The 19144-nt window shown below is 41.1% G+C and overlaps 1 protein-coding gene across 1 annotated transcript; it reads left to right on the plus strand.

The window, feature by feature from the left end:
* The first annotated feature begins 5046 nt into the window (after positions 1-5046).
* Positions 5047-11645, plus strand: LOC309531536 (uncharacterized protein C3orf38 homolog). Its single transcript, XM_082221127.1, has 3 exons — positions 5047-5267; positions 9629-9849; positions 10975-11645. Exons 1-3 carry the CDS (start codon positions 5129-5131, stop codon positions 11566-11568), a joined length of 954 nt encoding a protein of 317 aa, XP_082077253.1. The 5' UTR covers positions 5047-5128; the 3' UTR covers positions 11569-11645.
* Positions 11646-19144: the final 7499 nt, after the last annotated feature.

Genomic DNA, 19144 nt, shown 5'->3' on the forward strand with positions numbered 1-19144 from the left:
CCAGCTGGGAGAGCCTGCTGGAACAAAAATGGCTTCAGCCATTTCTGGTAAGTGCAGATAGTGGCCACCTGTCATATCTCAACAGGAATGCTATTTCACAGAACAGGCAGCCACATCAAGAGCTCTGCTCTGAGTTAATGTGGAGCAGGCTTCTGAAATCCTTGAACTTGTAGGAGGAACTCTGATCTACTGGCTGTATGTAAAATAAGGCAGTTTCTTAAGTAGCCTGGTCCTGAGCTGTATAGGGACTTGTATGTCAATACCAACACCTTGAACTTGGCAGCAATTGGCTACTTTTCCTTCTGCCAGTGGGAACAATGGATCAGAAGTCTTTGAAGGAACCGTTTTGCAGAAGGCCTAGTTTGTATTCTGCCCACTGTCAAAGCTGCTCTAGACTATACTAAAATAGCAAAATTCAATCCCAATATAATCCAGATTATAATAGCAGATTTCTGTTATGTATAAATTATAAAATATTACTTTGCATGGAAATAACTCTCATAGCACATTACACAAATGCCATACCTGGGTTCTCTGCTTTTTACCACTTGAGATCCAATATAACAATTTTTTTTTTAATTTCTGTGTACCCTGGCACCTGTAAGTGTTTAGTAGTTTACATTAAATGGGAGTCATTAACAAATTTTGGAATTTAACTGATTTAGCTGGAATCTGCTTGATACCATTACTAGATTAGTAAATATTTTTTCTTATCATTGGAATATTAAAAGTGGAAATTCTCATAAATGGCATTTAATTCAGTGGATTTCTGTCAAAATGAAGATAATGACCAAGGAACGTAGGAAGAGTCCACAATAGGTTGTTTTTCAACAGCTGGTAATTCAGAAGCATGTTGCCTTTGATTCTGGACATGGTATATAGCCATCATGACTAGTGGCCATAACACTTTCAGTTTTCAATAGTATTCATATTCAGGTAGTCCTGGACTTGTGTGTATTGGCTTTTTTTTAATTTCTAGTTACATTGCTATATTTGAATGGAAGAGTATTAGTGCTGTTCAAAAACCTGCTTCAGTGGCATCACACTGAGTATCTTAAAATAATAATAATTATGCACTATATAATCAAGTTGCTTTAAAAGACAACTGGGTTTTGCAGTGCTTTCCCTCTCCAGTTTATGTGAATATTGTAGCTGTGATACTTTATCTGCTCTGCTGTTTTGTTTTTTGGATATGGACAACAATCTTGGACACCTCTTTAGTTTGAAATTGTGTTTATTTTCTGTATATCACCATATATTGGGTATTCAAAATTTGGCTTCCTCAGGAATGATTTCCTTTTTGAAGTTGATGAATTATTTTCTAAAGTGTAGAAAATCAGTCAAAATAGCTGTAGGAAACATTTTGTAAAAAAGAAAAACTACCCTTCTCTTAAATGTTTACTTTTCAGTTTACTTTGCCTGTTGTATCAAACAATTTTTTAAAGAAAATTTTTAAATGAATACCCCAGTACTTTTCAGTTATTATCTGATCTCTTTGCTATGCCACCACACAAATGCTTTGGATATGTTTTAGTACTGTACTAGGACAGCATGCCATTGTATTGCAAAAAGGATGGGTCTGTTGGCAGGTATCTGAATATTTGGGATTTCAGGCACCTTAAAACAGGAATCGGACGCGGGTGGTGCTGTGGGTAAAAGCCTCAGAGCCTAGTGCTTGCCGATCGAAAGGTCGCGGTTCGAATCCCCGCGGCGGGGTGCGCTCCCGTTGTTCGGTCCCAGCGCCTGTCAACCTAGCAGTTCGAAAGCACCCCCGGGTGCAAGTAGATAAATAGGGACAGCTTACTAGCGGGAAGGCAAACGGCGTTCCGTGTGCGGCTCTGGCTCGCCAGAGCAGCGATGTCACACTGGCCACGTGACCTGAAAGTGTCTCCGGACAGCACTGTCCCCCGGCCTCTTGAGTGAGATGGGCGCACAACCCTAGAGTCTGTCAAGACTGGCCCGTACGGGCAGGGGTACCTTTACCTTTTAAAACAGGAATGCTTAAAAAGCAAGATTGCAAACCCAATCTGTGTGGCTTTTAAAGAATAAGTTTACCGTAAACAGTGGCCAGAATCTAGCAAACCCACTAACTGCAAAATGCTGAGAGAGCAAGAGAGCTCAGGATAACTTTCTGATTAAGGGCTCAGGTTACAAAACCCAATCTTAGGTTTTGGCTGTTTATAGGCTGCCACTGTTAAACTCAATACAGGGAATGGGAAACTTCAACCAACCAACCACCTGCATGCCCCTGGTGTAACTTCTTGATTGTTCTGGGAAATAATTGGGATCCCTTTTCTTGTTAATATAGAAGCAGCTTTAGATGTACAAAGACTGAAGCTGCCGGGACCATGGGGGGGGGGGAGGATCCCCCGTGATCCTGTTCAGTCTTCCTTGTTTCAGATTTTTGGCCCAAGGTTTGTTGGATAGTGGAGATTTGCTAATTCAGATAACACAGTGATGTAGTTATTGAGATGAAAATACCTAGGGGCAAATATTTGAACTTTGTGTGCTTAAAGCTGTTATATATGGGTAGTCTACATTCTAAGTAACTGAAATAAGAAAAACCATTGAACAATTATTAATGGATGGTGTTCCATCTGTCTGTCTGTCCGCAGGACTGTATTTCTCCAGCTGTTTATGCCCCCCACCTCCAAAAGGGACAGCACAATAGATAGTTGTTGTGAAGGGTTTACCCAGAGAAATGTGCTGTGACAGGTGTTAGTCCCTTTCCAACTCTTCCTTACCCTAATGTCAAGAGAAAAAGAATGCCCACAGCCATGGAAGTGTTACTGAACTCATGACTATCTTCTTAAGATTTAAAGGCTAGAAAACAACACAGTGCCGTGTGTTCTATGTTTCACCAGCTGGTGGCAATATTGGCAATCTCCGCTTGCCCCAATTAGGGTGACAAATACAGATTTCATGGCTGACCATGTTTTCTAATTGAATGCCCAGTATCTAACTATGCTATCATATGGGAAAACTCTATTATTTTCAAGCATTTCTGTTTATTCTGACCCTCAGTTACATATCTGATTATCAGTTGTTCTTTATTTTTTAGAATAACCCTTAGTGCCTAAAAGGGTCCTAAACTACCCAACTGTTGGCTGTGTTTTCCAGATCAGTTTCTTTAGGATTTTCACAAAGGATGTTCACAGGTTTGTTACTATATAAATTTGGTTCATTTTAAAGGATATATAAAAATCTAATTGTATTATTTTCTGGGTAACCTTCCTCTACAACCAGTTTTCTAGAAAAAGTTGGAAATAGGATATCTGTGGGAAAGGTCACTGGTACTTTGGTTATTTAGCCATATTCGTTAAACATCTATAAATTGTATAGTTCGGATCATGTATAACAAGAAGGTTCGGCGATACTCTTTGTTTAACACCAAGGGGTAAGATGAAACACTTAAAAGGGGTGTTTTTTTATTTATTTTGTACTGTATAACACTTTGATTAAATGCAGTGTGTGCATTTTGAGACTCTTACTTTGTAAAAGCTATTACAGATCCACCAAGAAAGGAAATTTGTGCTTCCTTCTTGAATGTTAAATTATTTTATTTTGCATTTTATATGAATACAAATTAAAACTGAGCCATCAAACTGCAATAAATCAACAGTAGTGTTTCCATTTTAAACTTTTTGTATTGTAAATAGAACTGTTCAATAAAATATTGTCTGTTATTAAAGATGATTTTTATGGTGTCTGGGATTCTACCTAGGAAATATTTGACTAGTAGATACATCATTGCTTTACAACTTCTAGACTACACAACATTGCATTTTGTATAGCAGCCATACAAAGCAAATGATCAAGGCCATCAAGCAAATGATATTGCTAAAGTAAATATGGTCTAATATGCCAAGTAGCAATGGAACACAGTGACAAGGTTGAAACATTGCAGAGTTAAGCTGGCTTTTCTTAGTTGATCAGGGTTTAGCCAGGTTTGAAAACTCCTTTGGCAATAGACTCAAAAGCATGGGGAAATATTAAAGTGACAGGGCATGCAAATAGTTAACCTTTTTATATTCTACAATTCCTATTTAAATATTTACCCACAGAGCCACCCATGTTTGTGATGGCTGCTTTTCTGCCACTACCAACATCTTTGCAGATCAGCTAAGGTTTCTGACTCCCAAATATTTAACAACAGTAGCTAAAATGAAGACGGTTAACAGTGTGTGGACTTCAGTTCAAGTAAAGACAACTGCCTCAGATACATTCTATTATGATTGTTATCTGCATTTTCCACCTTGCTCTGGGTGGGAGATTTTGGGGTTCTAGTAAAGTAGATCCAGCAATCCAAAAGCCTGTCAACCCCCGCATTGTACTACCGAAGTGGCACCATCTAGGCACAAGAGGGAGAGGTTTTCGTAGTTTTGGAGGAGCCCAACCTTTTAAGAAGTACAGGATACTCTTGGGAAAACTCCCCCCACCCCACCCCACCAAAAAACCCAGTGAAGCCTCAGTAAGTTACGGGGGGGAGGGGATTAATTAAGGATCCTAGAAAAAGGCATGGCTGGAACCCTAAATGCTGCCACATATTGAGTTGTTTTGGAGGATTTTATGTTTAGAGAAGTTTTTTTACGTTTGATGTTTTTAATATTCCGTTGGGAGCCGCCTAGAGTGGTTGGGGAAATTATTATTATTATTATTATTATTATTATTATTATTATTATTATTATTATTTCGCTGGCCCCACTAGGTACTGGGCCTAGAGAGCAGCCTTTTTCCTCAGCGCCCTTTCCTTGAGTATCACAGCAGACAGGCGACAGCCACTTTCTTCCAACGGCCAAAACTTGGCTAAGAGGGATGCTTGGGGAGATCCTCCTTATTAGATGAGGCCTCAGAAGACCACGGAACCAATGCAGCCCCCTCCGCGTTCCAAGCCGAACCCGTTCAGGCCGCGCTCGCGTCGAGGGGGTGGGACCGGAGGCTGTTCGCAGCAACACCCGAGCGGCGGAAGCACGTTGTCCCTTGAGCCTGTCGGTTGCCAAGGTTTCCTGTGGGGGGAGGGGGAGAAGAGGGGGGCACTGGCGGCTTCTGGGGGGGGGGGAGGCCTCTGCCTGCGCTCCTCACCTCGCGCTACCAAGAGGCGACGCCGCCGCCGGCCGCCACCACCACCATGGCTTCGGCCTGGGCGGGGTTGACTGAGCGCGAGCGGGACGGCTGCCGGGAGCTCCTGGATCTTCTCCACACTGACGACCTGCTGTCGCTGACGGACACGGTGACTAACCGCCTCGTGCAGCCGGAAGACCGCCGAGGTATTTGGTGGGGGGGCGGGGGTGAGTGAGGGGAAGTACGCGGAAGGGGCCTTCGGAATTAAGGAGTGAGGGTGGGAGTAGAAGTGGAGCCTTGTGGGTCTCACTCCGGAGCGGACTCTCGTCTTTTAGCTTAGCAAATGCAGAGACTCTGGCCAGAGATGGGCGAAAGCGGGGCGGAGACCCTGTCAGGGGGAAAGGCGGGGTTTAAGTAAACAAACAAGAACAATAATCGCTTTTTCGAACATAAGCGCCTATAGAGAGCCTCGATGGGAAATGTTCGAACCGAATGGAAAAATAATAATACTGCATGATTTTGGTATTTCTAAGAGACGGGGGCGGGGGGAGGATGAGGACAACAATGAAAGGTGGGGTTAGTATTTTGGAGTTTGTTTTTAAGCTACTTCATTTCTCTCCACACACACATCCTCCTGTCAGTGTTTTTTAAAAAAAACAACACACCGCCAGCGATTTGAAAACAAGTGCAGATATTTGTATGCTGTTTTGCCGCAGTAGCTCTTCGGGTTGTAGGAACAAAACTGATATTCTGCTCCAAGTGTGACTTGACTCTTTGGCTCATAGAACTGCAGAGAAAACAGCAGGCAGAGTTCACTTAGCAAGTCTTTGGACTTCAGGAGCTGTGTTGTCGTTGTGCACTGTTTTAAGGGGGTACAGTTGCAAAAGAATGTATTTGGAAGGGGGGGGGTCCTTAAACTTCATTAACGTATTCTTTTTTAATCCTTAACAAATCCATCTGAAGATTCTAGCTGCCAGGAACAGCCCTGTCTGCTCTCTTGGCCCAGAGTTTGTCACCCGTCCGGCTTCCAGATCTGATTGAAGAGGTTTATATTTGTAAGCCATTCCAGGAGCCTTTTTCACTAACATTTAGTGGGTGTTAGAAATAAATTTGTTTGACCAGAAAATATGTCCAGACAAAAATGCATGCTGTCATGTTAGCTATAATTTTTTGCTTTATTTTGTAAAATAGGGATTTTTATGATCTTCTGACAGCGTATGTTTGTTAAAGACTACTTGCCAATTAAATATGATACTGGCATATTAAATTCATGTGTCTTTGATGAGACCAAAATAAAGAAGTACTTTATATTGCTAATATACCTTTAAAAATAGCTTGCAGTTTGGGTCTTTTACTATTATTTTAACGGTGTCCAGATATAAGGGAGCCATTATGAGAAAATCGCTTTGTGTTGTTTCCTATTGTTACTTGGCTGATGATTTCATACAGCTGCGTGAGTAGTAGTGTCATATGATAAAAGGTAATGCTTATTTGTAGGTAGATAGAAGTTGAAGTATGTGGTTACTGTGTGGAGTTAGTAGTGTTCATGGCTTCATGCAGCCCCACAGGTGGGACACTGGAAAAAAGTAGGGGAGCTTCTAAAGTTTTCGAAGTCTGTTCTTGCCATTGAGAAGGAGGCATTAGTGACTCAGTGTCGGGGTCAAGAGGCAGCTTCCATTCTGCTTGGCTCTCTTCTGACCGCCAGGACAGTGGCAGCTCTTCCTCTCCAATCCTCAAGTGGTATTGAACACTAGTCCTACTCGCAGTAGATCCATTGAAGTTATTGGACATTAATTTCAGTGGGTCAACCCTGAGTAAGAATTGGTAGGATACAACCCATTGTTTGCAACTAAAAGAAAGTGTGTTCAACTGATCTGCCCTTGCCTCTCCCATCCCTGTCTGAATTTAGTTTGTATGTATGTGGATTCTTGGCGTAGGGACTTCTTTGTGTTGCTGCCTATTGTTACATAACCAATATTTTCATACAGCTGCACATCTACCACATAACACAAATGCCCCAACTAATACCATACCATGTGCATGTGCAGTCACAGAACTATAAAAAGGAATTGCAGCTGTGTGTGCATACATAATTTAAAATACAGTGATCTAGTGATGATTTTTTTACCTGGTGAAGAAATGGTTCTAAGACTCACTCTTACCAGGGAACATTTAAAACCTCTGTAATTCTTAGTGTTGTATCCAGTGGACTTCTGCTTATGTAACAGAACTTAATTTTTTTAAGCTTCCTGAATGTTCTTTTAAATTGCTCTGGCGGGTTAGGCCCTCTGAAGACCAATTATGAAGTCCCATTGTGTGAACAGAAGCTAGCTTCCACAACACTGGATTCTTTGCTTACTCAGCGGTGATCAAATACATGTGATTGCAGCAATAATTTATAATAAAGAACTGAACCTACAGAAAGATTATACCAATGAAGGTGTTCATTTAAGTTTAGCACTTTGTTCTGCCTATAAACTAGAATGCTTGTAGAACACTAGAATCCTATGTTGTGTTTTAATTGTGGGATGTGTTATGTTTCTGGGGAAAAAGAAATCCTACACGAACTTGTCAGTATTCTACTATACTGAGCATTTGGCTAGATTGTCCAACTTTCATCTCTTCCCATCTTCCATCAGTGCCTAGGGGAAGGGCTACTCTGCTTTGGAACACAGTGAAGTAAAGTTATAGCTCCAAGTGGGAGGTGGGAATTAAAATAAGAACATTTATGTGCTTATCTGAGAAGGTATTTGGGGAGTACATAGCTGGCTTTTTAGTACTTAAAATATAGCCTTTGGAAGGTGCTCTGATTCAATTTAAAAATTAAGAAGCCAAACTAAATAAAGTTATAAGACTTTAAATAAATTAAATATTTGAAGTGTAAATGGTAGAGGTTTGCTGTGAGCACAAGTTGCACCTTATATTTGTAGCATTTGGAAGCAACTCAAAACTGTTTTGGATCCACTCATTTCCTTCTCTAGTTTTTTGGTGACCCAATGACTTTGGGAGAAGGAGAGCTTTCCTGCTAGGTGATTTATTTTATCTTTGTTATACTGGCAAATGCATTTTTTCTCACCCCTCCACCACCTCCTTCCTAGAAGTACACTCTGTGAAATAAGAGAGAACACTATGATTTTTTATTGTTAGGAAAAGAATGGTTGGGAAATAAGTCTAACTCCATCGCTTATGCCCTGCTTTCACATCCAGAATGATGACCTAAGTAAAGAAAACAATTCCTCTCTCAAATCACTGTGATTGGAGTACACCAGGGGTGTCCAAACTTTTTTCAAAGTGGGCGGGATTTGATGAAGTGAACATGCATGAGGGCCAACCAAAGCTTTTTTTACAAGTTTACCCTACAATGGTTGAACTTTGTTTAGGATTGAAATTGATGAGTTTTTAAAAAAAGATTTTACCCCAGAACATATACTGCCATGGGGGCTGGATTAAATTGACCGGCGAGCTGGATTAGGCCCCCGAAATGGACTTTGGACATGCCTGGAGCACACTGAGAAAATTATCTACTGTGATTAAATGCTAGTCCTGTCAGTCAAAATGAAATATTATTCCACCTCCCCTCCCCTCTCCTTTGCGCATAAACACCCTTTTAAATTCTGGGCATTTCCCCACTCAGCTTTGATTTGTATCTCAAAAGAAAAGTGAGGGATGTGTGTTTAATTTTATGGTAAAACACAGGCAACAGACTTACAAGTTTGGTGATTCCCTGTTTGCCCTTGATACACTTTCTTAAACAGGCAGTCCAAGTTGGAAACATCAAAGTCTTCCTGAATCACCCCAATATGCATCATTATTTGAGGTATACAGAGAGCTGATGCATATTCCTAGTAAATATGGGGGGAAATAACTTGTTGCATATATTGATCCTTGTAGTTGAACATCTTTAGGCAGACTTAATTACGATAAGGATTATTCTGCTTTGATTGGTGAATAATTCTTGATTGAAACATGCATTTCCAATGGATCTCTTATTGGCTGTCAATGGCAAGCTGAAGGGTTGTCGCTATGTAGCAGAGCAGCTGCTTTGCATGCAGATGATCCCAGGTTCAGGCCCCAGCGTCTCCAGGTGGGATAGGGAAAGACCCAGTCTGAAACCCTGGAGAGCTGCTGCTAGTCAGTGTAAATAATACTGAGTAAGATGGAGGAATGATCTGACCCAATATAAGGCAACTAGCTTCCTATGGCACATGGAACTTGTTTTCTTGCCAACCAACATGTGACTTAATTACATTGGACCATGAACCTGTGTGGAAAAATATGTTCTGAATAGCAGTTGCCAATGAAGACAGGCTCAACAATATTTAGGCCTCTGTCTTCAGCAAGAACCTTGCTGCCTTTTACCCATCAGAGTAAAGTTTCTTTGGCTTGGGAGAAGGGTACGAGGGAAGGAACACCAGTGGCAAAATTTGGTGTTTTTGAGAGACGTAATAGCTCAAAAGGACCTTTTAACGGTTCTCAAGTGATTAAGACCAACACTCAAGTTCCAGCTTTCTTTTGCAGAATGATAATTGGATTCAAGGAACACCCCTGTTTCTGATTTTATTTTCAGAAGCCATAAATGCCATCGTATTGTACAGTCAAAGTGCTGAAGAGCTGCTGAAGAGAAAGAAGGTATTTCGAGAGGTAATCTTCAAGTATTTGGCAGCAAAAGGAGTCGTAGTACCGCCTTCTTCTGAAAAGCACCAACTTGTTGATCGTGCAAAGGAGTACTGGTGTGAACAGCTAAAAGATAATGGCTCAGAAGAAATCTATACTAAGCCTGATGTACAGGTGAGGTTTATTGTACATGTTTTATAAATTCAAAGCATTCTTTTTGGAAATTAGTTGCTTGTTCACGCTTTAATAAGTTGTTCACATTTGTCTTCTATGGAGGAGCAGGGGGCATATTCTTTCTGTTAGAAGTGTGTCATGTGACAGCGTTTTTGTGCAACATAAGCATCGGACCTTCCTGTCTGTTCCTCACATGCTTTGAAGATAGTAGAAAAACAGGTGTCTAAATGAGAGAGGGTTCTGTGAGTGATTCCTACAGAAAGCAGGCCAATTTTGGAAGCCATATTCAGCACAACTGTTCTTTAGAGCAGAGATGGGGAACCTCTGACCATCTAGATGTTTGAGTCAAACCCCTTTCTATCTCTGCAAGCTCCTACACATTTTTGAGGTGAGGCAACCAGAACCATAAACAGTATTCCAAATGCACTCATGCCATAGATTTGCATCATGGCATTATTATATCAGCAGTTTTATTTTCAGTTCCTTCCTAATGATCCTTAGCATGGAATTTGATAAGAATTTACCTTTCTCACAGCTGCCGCACACTGGGTCAGCATCTTCATTGAACTACCCAGAACTACTCCCAGGTTTTGTTCCAGGGTAGTCACTGCCAGTTCAGGCCCCATGAGTGTATATGTGAAATTAAGATGCATCCGTTTTCACTTGTTTATATTGATTTGCATTTGCCATTTTCCTGCTCATTCACTCAGTTTCGAGAGTACTATGTGTACATCTGATTTGCCCCTACTTCTTTTACTGCCTTGAACATGGGGGAGGAGAGGAAGTAGAAGTCCTATTGTGTGAAATCCACTTCAGCATTTCATAGAACCCATGAGTAATGAATGGTTCCTGTTTCCACAAAACAGAAATCTACAGAGGTTTTTTCTGCCTAATAAAGTGGATCTAAGTAAGCTGTCTATTCCACACATCTTTAGACAGCCCCTTCATTTGGTATGCATAGTTCTGAACATTTTCAAAGCAGAAATTATGGCTGCATTAATTGTTGCATTCTATGTTAGTTGTAGTCGTAGGGGCCATTTCAGCTTTTCTGAACAGTACCACGTGGAAAGGAATCAATACATTTTGTTACTGCTTAAAAGTAAAAGTCCCTACTTTGTTTTTCAGAAACCTGAAGAGGGAGGGAAGGAAGGAGGAGACAAGCAAGATCACAGCAAAGACTGCCACAGCCTGGGAGAGGAATTTTGCCAGTGGTTCTTTGGAATTTTGAACTCTCAGAACCCGTTGGTTGGAGAACCACATGATGAATGGGGACCACAACATTTTTGGGATGATGTAATCCTAAAGTTTTGCTATAACACTTCAGAACAAAACATGGAAGAGTACTTGGGTGCAGAATTGGTTAGCCTTCGTTTACTGTCATTGGTGAAAGAAGAATACCTCTTCCTGAACCCGAACTTGGACGCTGGTGGGCTGAAGTGGACAGTTTCACGACATGGGTTAGTTGTGGTGGCAGTAGCAGGCACAGTTCATAGAAATACTTCTTGCTTGGGCATCTTTGAACAAATCTTTGGACTCATCCGATGCCCCTTTAGGGAGAATACGTGGAAAATCAAGTTTGTGAACCTAAAGATTGTTGGTCAGAATGCCCTGGAACCTGGGACCCACTTAGAAAGACCTTGCATAAAATATGAGCAGGAAGAACTCCAGGAATTCTATGTTTCCAATGATCTTTCCTTGGTTGAGTCTCAAAAGTCCTGAGCATTCTGTGTGCAGAATGAAGTAGAACAGTTTGTGGGCCCAGAAAATACAACACATGAGCATACTTGAGCATTCAAGTAAGTTGTTTGCTTCTGTTTCTTGAGTTAGACTTTCTGGTTGGATGACAAGCCAAAGTACCGCCTAAACAACTAGTGCTAATTGGGTTGACACCTAGTGCTGGTTGGGCTGACTCAGGTTCCCTAAAGTTACAGTCTGGCACCCTGAAGAGAAAGGAGGAATGGTGAGCAGATGCTTACCTTCTCTCCCTTCTGCTACTGTTCTCTCTCCTGCCCTTGCTTTCCCCCACTGTGAGACACGGGAAAGCAAGCAGAAAGAAGCAAGCACAAATGAGAAGGATGCAAAACGGGGAAAGACGCATCATCATCATCTTGCCTGCCTGTGGCTTCGTCACCTTCTCCTTGGGGTAGTAGTGGGGGGGGGGGGTAAGGGATATGTGTGGATCAAGACCACCATATTGCCAAAGATTACTTAACAGTCACTGGATCTGTGAAGGTGTCTTCTCTTAGAGTAGTTCTTTCACATTAAAGAAGCCCTAATAATGATGGAGCCAACATTAGTGTGCTACTGTTAGTTGGAAAATTACATTTCTCTTGGGTTCTTTTTGTAATTTGCACTTGTCACTTAATATTTTTTGTGTAAAAGAAACAATGTTAGAATTAAAGCTGCTGTTGATCTCAATGCAATTACTATTTACTAGGTATATAAAAAAAGGTTAATTAAAGAAATGTTTATAAGAATTTCACGAATCTCAGGGTTGTATAGCGCAATGTATTTAATTTTTTAATTTGCAGACATTTATGACTTGATTAAGCTAAACACAATTTAGGAGCTGTATAGTACAACTATACTTAGTCTTACATCTAAAATTATAGCTACAGTGTTTAAGAAATTTCCATTGATAAGCCTTAAAAACAGACTAATTTCACTTTTCTATAATTGTGAAATATTTTAAATCTATCCCACTACACAGTTCATTGTGTCTGATTCTTTGTATGGCATTATAGATACTAAGGATGAGCAGTTATAAAATTCAGAAAATGTGGTTCTGATCTGGGTCAATTATATCAAACTACTTTTTATCTCATTATTTATTTATTTTAATCCAGTACAGGCTCCAGTTCTGAAACTTAACTGGAGGATATCCAACATTAGCCATATGTAGAACAGACCCATTTAAATCAGTGGACTTAAGTGGTTCTGCTCTGAGTATGTCTGAGATTAGTTGAAATTTTTACGGAAAATTATTGGGGGTTACAATTCTGAGTTTCAAGTTTGCAATGCACCTTTAATACTTGTATTCTTGTTAAAATGTACCATTTTTATATAAAAACGAGTGAATGGCAGCATTTGAAAATCCTAAAGTTCTTGAAATCTTCAAGACTATTTTTGAAATTACACATCAAAGACTTTTTTGTATTACTTTGCCTTTGGCAAAAAGGTGGAGGAGCTCCTTTCCAAGCAAAACAAGCAACCAAAAAACCTGACAGCTATCCTGGAAACAGAATGCCACCTGTATGTACAACTATAAAAAACAAAAACAAAATGCTTGCTAAAAAGGACAGACGTTTCATTTTGTGAAAATGTTTTGTAAGGTCATTCAATATGCAGTCTTGTCTTGATATCAGTACAATGCAGTCAGCTTCCATTAATGTTTTACTGTAGGTGTGGGGAACTTTTGTCCCTCCAGATGCTCCTGAAGTGCTACTCCAGTCAGCCCTAGCCAGAATGCCCATTGGCCAAGGATGTTGGGAGCTATAATTCAGCAACACCTGAAGAACCAAACGTTGCCCACACCTGTTCTATGGGCTGTTGCTTCTTCTTTGCCTTTAACAACAGGTCGTGTTAGCAGGTAGTCACATTGGCCGCCATGTTTTCCAGTCATCCTTGCTGCTACTGATCCAGGTTAAAGTTTATTGTATTGATTTACAAAGCCCAGAATAACTTGGGTCCAGGATATATCTCAGGGATTGCCTTAACCCTTTATAATCCAGCTTGATCACTAAGATCATCTGCACGAGCATCTTTGGTCATTTCCTGAGTTGGTGAGGCTCATTTGATATCAACAAGAAACCAAGCCTTCAGGGCCATCAGCCCAGGCCTATGCAACATCCTGCCAATAGAGATTCAGCCGGGCATATTCTGTGCCAACTTTTAAACACATGCTGAAAACTTTTGGGACAGACCTATGCAAACAATTAAGAGTGCATTCACCACAATTGTCTATTGATGTTTATTTTTAATTTATTTTTGCTTTTGTTTGTAACTTGTAAAGTGATAAGCTTTACATTTTTATACTGTTAAAAACTGCTGTAATATATTTTTAATGATACAGCAGTATATAAATATTTGTATAAATAAACAATAAATAAAGTGAAAACAAAGAACCACACGGCTATAATCGCCAATATACCTACAAGCTTTTCTCAGCTGACACTAGAAATTTCTGCAGAATTTTGAAATTCCTGTTTTGCCAGCAAGGCACATAAGACACCCTCCAGTTGGTGCAAAGAGTTGCAGACCAGCCAGTATAGAGTGAAATCCAGTGCATAATTCACTTACAGAACAGAAAGCAAAATCCTTGTGAGAAGTGAGGGCCGATTGTATATAACTTTGCTCTCCTGCATGCTCAAGACATCATGAGTTTAGTGCCATCTGGAAGTGTGTGTGTGTTGGATTTGAACATCTCTCCTTTTTGTTATTTAAAGAGATTTCTTTTTTCATTGACACGGGGGTGGGCAACCATTGTACCATGGTTAAAATTTGGTAGAGGTGGCCAGGTCCAGATAAAAATGGCTAGAGGTTGGATCTAGCCCATGGGCTATATGCTGGGGATTGCTGGATTAAGCAGAATTTCACCACTGCACACTTCCTTGATGCCTCATCAGTAACGCAAAGGCTGGATATTTCCTGTGGCTGAATTACCTCTATCAGAGCAGTTGGAGACGATCAACCTGCCATTGATAAAGATCTGAACCTGTCCTTGCTTTTTTCAAGATCTGCCCCTCTCTCAAGCTGGTCAATAATGTCAAGCTGTGATTTATTTTTTTAAGGGAGAAAATAAAACCTGTATTGTTGCTGGGGTCATGCAGGAAAATGTTATCCATGACAGCTGTCAGGAAGAGAGAGAGAGTTGGCTGGCTGGCAACAGAATTTCAACTGACTTGTTAACAAACACATTTCTGAGAGTCAGGATCCCTGTAGGCTTAGGAGCTCAGGAAGGAATATAGAGCACTGTTCTGGCAAAAGAATAGCTCTCTCTTCACCTGACTGCAAATCTTAACAATCATGTTGAGAGTGAGATTGAAAGAGGAATTGCTTGCTTTCAGCACCTGTCTCTCTGCCTTTACATCATCTCCAAGTAAGTTATTTATTCTGCTACTTAAAGAATGATGCAATAATCGTAACAAATCAATTTCATTAAGGGAGCAGGAAATATTTCCTGAAGAGTAATTCAATTTCGTCTACCGCCAGACTTGGAACAGGTTCACACATACACATACATCCCTTGATCATCAGATTACTTGACATTTGGCCAAATGTGTGAATTACCTCTGCTGAAAAATGTTTATCCATCACCACCATGTTAATAAGTGATTGCTCATTAAGTACATCAGAAGCAGGGAACCCAACGGGAAGATGGCTGGAATGTCAGTTGCTACCAAAGGAGTGACAGAACTTCTAAAGGTGGGTTGCACAGAAGCAGCATACATTTCTTTGTATGTGTCTTCATTGTAGAAAGTGCAGCAGGGAGAATTGGTTGGGATGGCTACATCCAAAAATGTCTTAGTCCCCCGTCCCCCCCCCCCCGAAAGTAGATAGTGAGCACCTGTAGTATCTCAACAGGAGCACTGTTTCACAGACTTGGGGCTGCTGTACTGAAAAGTCTGCTCCGAATCATTATTCTAAACATTGTGACTTGAGACACCCGTCTTAACTGATAAAAAGTAGTGTGTGCCATAGATGTCAGTTTGGCTTCAAGTTATAGCAAAGATCCATGAGCCCCTCCATACTGCAAACCTGATACTTTAGGGCAGTGTTTTTCAACCTTTTTTGGGCAAAGGCACACTTGTTTCATGAAAAAAAAACACGAGGCACACCACCATTAGAAAATGTTAAAAAATTTAACTCTGTGCCTATATTGACTATAAAGTAATTCTCTTGAATAGGAATCAAATAAACACAAAGAAAGTATTTTATAATTACTTTATTATGAAATAGTAAGTAAACAGAAATATGAAAAATTATAAAATACTTTATTCAGTGTGCAACCTGGGCCTGTTTGGCTGAACACAAAGCTGATATTCTGGCTGGAATCGAAGAAAGACACACATGTAGCTCTTCGTCAACAGCTCTCAGTCTCTCTCTGTATTTAGTTTTTATAGCAATCATGCTTGAAAAACTCATCTCACACAGATATGTAGTGGAAAATGGGAGCAATGTCAAAATAGCTTTGTTTGCCAGAAGGGGGAACTCCTTGGCAGTATCCAACCAAAAACTGTCCAAAGGTAGATCAGTAAATCTTAGCTTGAAACCACGATTTTGTCTCAGTTCAGTTAGTTCCTCCTGCTCCTGTAAAGTCATGTCCTTTCCACCAACTGATGCTGAGCTATAAGGGTCCCTATCCCAGTCAAGGCATTCAGTGGAGACTGAAGAGAAATAAAATGACAACTTCTCCGGTCCTCCTGGTGACTCAAGTCGCGACGTCTTCTCTCTGCTGCTGCGCACACTGTGCTCGGGCGGGAAGGAAGTCGGAAGATGATGTCCTACTGTGATAGGTCCAGGCTGGAGTCTGGACCAATCACAGCCTGGGTATCAGGAAAGTGGAGGTGTCCCCCTGAGGAGCGCCAATCGGCGCCCCTGCTGGCCGAGGGTGGGGTCAAACCCCCCCCCATACCCAGGACACAGTCCGGCACCCGCCTAGTGGGCGAAAATGTGAATATATTTTTTTCAAAAAAAAAATTCGCATTTTTCAATTTCCCCCACGGCACACCAGGCAACATCTCGCAGCACACTAGTGTGCCGCGGATCAGTGGTTGAAAAACACTGCTTTAGAGGCAATATTTTTTCTGTTGAGGGGCCACATGCTTGTGGTAGATGGAGCCAGAGCCATGAACAAAGGGGTTATTGCAAGTTTGGTGAGGGTTTAGGCTGCATGATGCCTGAGCTCCTAATTCCTGGATACAGCAAGGGCTAACATCTAATGGGGAATCCCACTGTTGAATTAACCAGGCAAGGCCCATAATGGTCCCTAAATAGTGTAAGAAAGAAAGAAGCTTTGTGCCAGAGGGCAAATGGTTGAGCCCTCTGCCTCACCTGCCTGGTAGTGTGAAGGCCAACAGCCAGAAAGTGGCTCCTGGAAAGACCAGAGCCCTTCGTTTGTTTGAAGAACAAACCCATTCCCTTCTTTTTCATTTCCCCATGGTGCTTCTCCTCAATAATATCATTTTAAGCAACATACTTGTCAACCACAACGGTGAAACATACGTGTCACTTTCTTCTTTAAGTTGTTCTCTCCTTGTAGTTCAGCAACCTTATTTATTACTTGTCCAGATTTCTAGTAGAGTATTCATTCTTTTAGCAATTTGCATTATTTATTGAAATGGCTTGCTCCTACGTGACATCATTTGTAGCAATTATGGGGTCTGGCATAATAGCTACGTGATGCCTCAGATGTCGCGTGGAAATGAATGATGACAAAATCCTGTCCCGGTGGTTAACACTGATGTATTGCTGTGAACTTTAAGATCTCTAATACATTTGATTTTTCCTCATGTTTTCATAATGCTTCAGCACAGAAAGCGATTTTTGGACTTAGGTCATATTCAAGTCATAGCATAATGTCTGGCACTTATCTGACATGTGTCTCTGTAGTCCTGTAATTCCAAAGGTGAATTGCTATCAGGTTTCTCCAATAGTTGCTAAATTAAAATATAGAGAACAATAACGAGTCTGTAGCTGATATGAGTAGAACCATTCTGCCTCTTTAAGTCTGATCTTGTGAGCAGCATTCACTGTTCTGCCATCATTGATATGAGATTCTGATCACTGAACTGAGATCCCCTGGATAGGGGTTCCTGAATAGGGGTGGGGAAGAAATTTGATTCAGTTCACATTGAAAGGAGAAGCTGCCTAAAATCACACTGTCCAAACAATAAGAAAACTGAAACACAGCCATCCTTCAACATTCAGATTCCTCCAAATCTTTCAGTGTAGTTCTCTAGCCAAGTATTGTGTCCAAAAATGCATATACTGAGATAAGATGTGCATCATAATGCACATATTAGTGAACATGGCATATAAATATGCTTTAGATTATGGGAAACTGCAAAATGCAAACCTTAAGGAAGATTGCTTACAAATGTACATATTGGAAGTTCACACTGAAATGCTGATATATTTTTATGAGAATTTATTTTTAATCACAAGCTGATGTGAAAATGTAGAGAACTGAAGATCAGAAAATGAGAACCTGAGAGAAAATGAGAACCCCAGTGACCTCTAGGGGACAAGGCCTTTTCCAGTTTCAGTTTACAGTTTAAACTGAAAACTTAATAAAAAATATTCAAATAAAAGGCCTTTTCCAAATCTAGTACAGTAGTACCTCGGGTTATAGACACTTCAGGTTACAGACTCCGCTAACCCAGAAATAGTACCTCAGGTTAAGAACTTTGCTTCAGGATGAGAACAGAAATTGTGTGGCGGTGGCAACAGGAGGCCCCATTAGCTAAAGTACCTCAGGTTAAGAACAGTTTCAGGTTAAGAACGTACCTCCAGAACGAATTACGTAAATTCTTAACCAGAAGTACCACTGTAGTGTGCTGGGGATTCAGCTAGGGAATAGTTTGCATCAGGCAGTGTGTTGGTTGGCATCTGTTTGTCTCGGGAGACCATGGAAGGGTGCACCTTCAGGGCTGAAGTCAAACTACTGGAGAGTTACAGCACCTGCTTAGGCCGTGAGCTCCAGTATGGGAGAGACACGATTCAAGTTACAAGAAAGCAAATTCTGATGAAACACCAGGAAGAACTTTCTGACAGTAAGAGCTGCTTGACAGTGGAACAGTCCTCCTCGGGAGGTTGTGGACTCTCCTTTCTTGGAAGTTTAAAGCAGAGGTTGGATGGCCACCTGTCATGGATGCTTTAGTTGAGATTCCTGCATTTCAGGGGGTCGGACTAGATGAGCCTTGAGGTCCCTTCCAACTCTACAATTCTGTGAGTCTATGTTTTGTTGCAGCTGGGCAGGTGAAGGAGTGCAGTTGTTCTGATGTGGTTGCACCATGGCATTTCTCTCTGCGCTCCTCATAGCAGTCATTCCTCCTCTAGTTGCTGCTGTGGATACCTGGCCTGATTGTCTCTGCAAGGGATTCCCACATGGTGGGGTAATGTGTGCTATTGATTATAACACAACCCTCAGCCTGCTTAAGCATCCATGCTTTCAGTTAATGTAACCTGGTGCTCTCCGGCTGCTTTGACTACAGCTCCCATTAATCCCAGCAAGCGCAGCTACACTGGTATAGACAATATGGCCATGCTGACTGGGGCTGATAGTTGTTGTCCA

This window comes from Podarcis vaucheri (assembly GCF_965113315.1).
Source record: "Podarcis vaucheri genome assembly, chromosome: 4".
NCBI lineage: Eukaryota > Metazoa > Chordata > Lepidosauria > Squamata > Lacertidae > Podarcis > Podarcis vaucheri.